The following is a 2,500-nucleotide window of genomic DNA, read 5'->3' as shown; positions in this document are numbered from 1 at the left end:
ACTGCAAATAAAAAGAGAAAAGGAAGCAGCAGCAAAATATCATTTATTTAGCTGCAGCTATTTGCTTTTATTTCTTTTTTTTGCTGCTGCTGCTTCGTAGAGTACAAATAAAGAAATGAAAAAGCAGCAGCATAAATAAAGCAGCAAAAGGAGAAAAAGGAAATAAAAAAGAAATAAAAGAAATAAAAGAAATAAAAGAAATAAAAAGAAAAGAAATAAAAAGAAAAGAAATAAAAAGAAAAGAAAAGAAATAAAAGGAAACAAAAGCCACGAAAAAAGCGGGGGCGGAGCGCAGGGGCCTCACGGCGTCTGCGCTGCTGCTGCTGCCGCTGCTGCTGCTGCTGCTGCTGCTGCTGCTGCTGCTGCTGCGGGCCGTCCTTGGCTTTGCTGCTTCCTTAGCAGCAGCAAGCAGCTCGTCGCGTCTGCTGCATGCAGTTAAAAAAGCTAGAGTGGTATGCATGCCATTAACAAGTCCTATCTTGCGCTGGCAGAGGTAGTGCGCCGCCGCCTGTGCAGCAGCAAATAAATAATAAATAAATAAATAAATAAATAAATAAAAGAATTAATTAATTAATTAATTAATTAATTAATTATAAATTTCAACTTTTCAAAACATTTCGCCAAAAAGAAGCGGAGAAAACTGACTCCGGGTTGCGCTGCTGCTGCTGCTGCTGCTGCTGCGCTTTTGCTGCTGCTGCGCACGCGGCTGTAGAGCAGCAGCAGCAGCTGCAGCAGCAGCAGCAGCAGCAGCAGCAGCAGCAGCAGCAGCAAGCCCCGGACGGAGGAAGCAAGCAGCAGCCCAGCGCCTCTGGAGAAACGGAAAAAGCTCCAGCCGCTCAAATCAACAAATCTAATTAATTTATTTATTTATTTATTTATTTAATTTAATTAATTTAATTAATTTAATTAATTTAATTAATTAATTAATTAATTAATTAACTGCAACAAACCCGAAGCTGGGGCGCATGCACATTGGGGCCCCCAAAGGGCGGCGGCGGCGCAAATTGGGGCCTTTCCAAAACCACAATTTCTCCTTCATAAGGTTCTGCTAAGACTTCAATCTGCACTAAACCCTAAACCCTAAACCCTAAACCCTAAACCCTAAAACCCTAAACCCTAAACCCTAAACCCTAAAGAAGGGCGAAATGTTGCACAGCGAAGTCAACAAACTGTTCACCAACGCGGGGGTGTTTCCCGCGCCCTGCATAAACCCTAAACCCTAAACCCTAAACCCTAAACCCTAAACCCTAAACCCTAAACCCTAAACCCTAAACCCCCACCCTAAACCCTAAACCCTAAACCCTAAACCCTAAACCCTAAACCCTAAACCCTAAACCCTAAACCCTAGTCTGTCGGCGAGGAGGCACGGGACGCAGCAGCGGCAGAATAAAGGAGGTACATGCAGCAGCAAACACCAAACGCAACGCTGCAGCAGCAAAAAGAGAGCATATGCTACTGCTGCTGCTGCTGCTGCTGCTGCTGCTGTTACTGCTGCTGCTGCTGCTGTTACTGCTGCTGCTGCTAAAGGCGCCAAATGCTCAAACAATGCTCAGGCTACAGCTGGCGCATTTGCCGCTGCTGCTGCTGCTGCTGCTGCTGCTGCTGTACGTGTTGTAACTGCTGCTGCTGCTGTCGCTGTTGCTGCCATTGCTGTTGCCACTATTGGTGCTATTAGTGCTGCAGCTAATATTGCTGCTGCAACTACTATCGCTGCTGCTACTGCTGCTGCTGCTGCTGCAGCTGCTGCTGCTTCGCTGCTGCTACTGCTGCTGCTGCTGCTGCAGCTGCTGCTGCTTCGCTGCTGCTACTGCTGCTGCTGCTGCAGCTGCTGCTGCTGCTGCTGCTCACCTTGTCAGCAAAGATATTCCTAGCAGCACAAATCCTATCAACCATGCAAGGCAGCACCAAAACCTTTTGCTGCAGCTGCTCCTTCAGCCGCGCAACAGCAGCATGATCGTTTTCGCAGGCGTAGAGCAGCACCTGTTCGGTCTTCGGCCTGCAAAACCCTAAACCCTAAACCCTAAACCCTAAACCCTAAACCCTAATCCCTAACCCTAAACCTAAACCCTACCCTTGGTGCCGCTGCAGCCGGCGAGTGGGGAGCAAGCAGCAGCTGCAGCTTCCGCAGCTTCAGTTCAGGGATGGCTAGAAGCGCGTAACCTGCTGCTGCTGCTGCTGCTGCTGCTGCTGCTGCTGCTGCTGCTGCTGCTGAGAGAGGTTTGCGTTGGCTCAAGCGCACGCACTGTCTCTTTGCGTGCGTTGCCGATTGCACTAAGTTGTTATTGATGAATAAATAAATTAAAAAGTATTTTTTTTATTTATATTTATAAATAAATTAATTAATTATTTACAAACCTTTTCTCTATCAACTCTGACACCCAAGCCATTCATTCCATTCACAGGCAGAACAGCAGAGATATAGTCCACGAGCGAAACGCAACAGCAGCAGCAGCAGCAGCAGCAGCAGCAGCAGCAGCAGCAGCAGCAGCAGCAGCAGCAG

The 2,500-nt window shown here is 47.4% G+C and overlaps 1 protein-coding gene across 1 annotated transcript in view; it reads right to left on the bottom strand.

Annotated features, from left to right (window-relative positions):
- The window catches only part of ENH_00004730 (Mannitol 1-phosphate dehydrogenase , related), a gene marked incomplete at both ends in the record, with an annotated part of 4,539 nt that extends 2,152 nt beyond the window's left edge, over window positions 1-2,387 (bottom strand). Inside the window, 5 exons of the mRNA XM_013578400.1 lie at window positions 305-508; window positions 951-1,061; window positions 1,130-1,201; window positions 1,849-1,996; window positions 2,356-2,387. Coding sequence (XP_013433854.1) covers window positions 305-508; window positions 951-1,061; window positions 1,130-1,201; window positions 1,849-1,996; window positions 2,356-2,387 — 567 coding nt within the window. The remainder of the gene's footprint in view (window positions 1-304; window positions 509-950; window positions 1,062-1,129; window positions 1,202-1,848; window positions 1,997-2,355) is intronic.
- Window positions 2,388-2,500: the final 113 nt, after the last annotated feature.

This window comes from Eimeria necatrix, genomic scaffold, assembly GCF_000499385.1.
Source record: "Eimeria necatrix Houghton genomic scaffold, Enh_scaff113, whole genome shotgun sequence".
NCBI lineage: Eukaryota > Apicomplexa > Conoidasida > Eucoccidiorida > Eimeriidae > Eimeria > Eimeria necatrix.
This window is presented reverse-complemented; position numbering and strand designations above follow the sequence as displayed.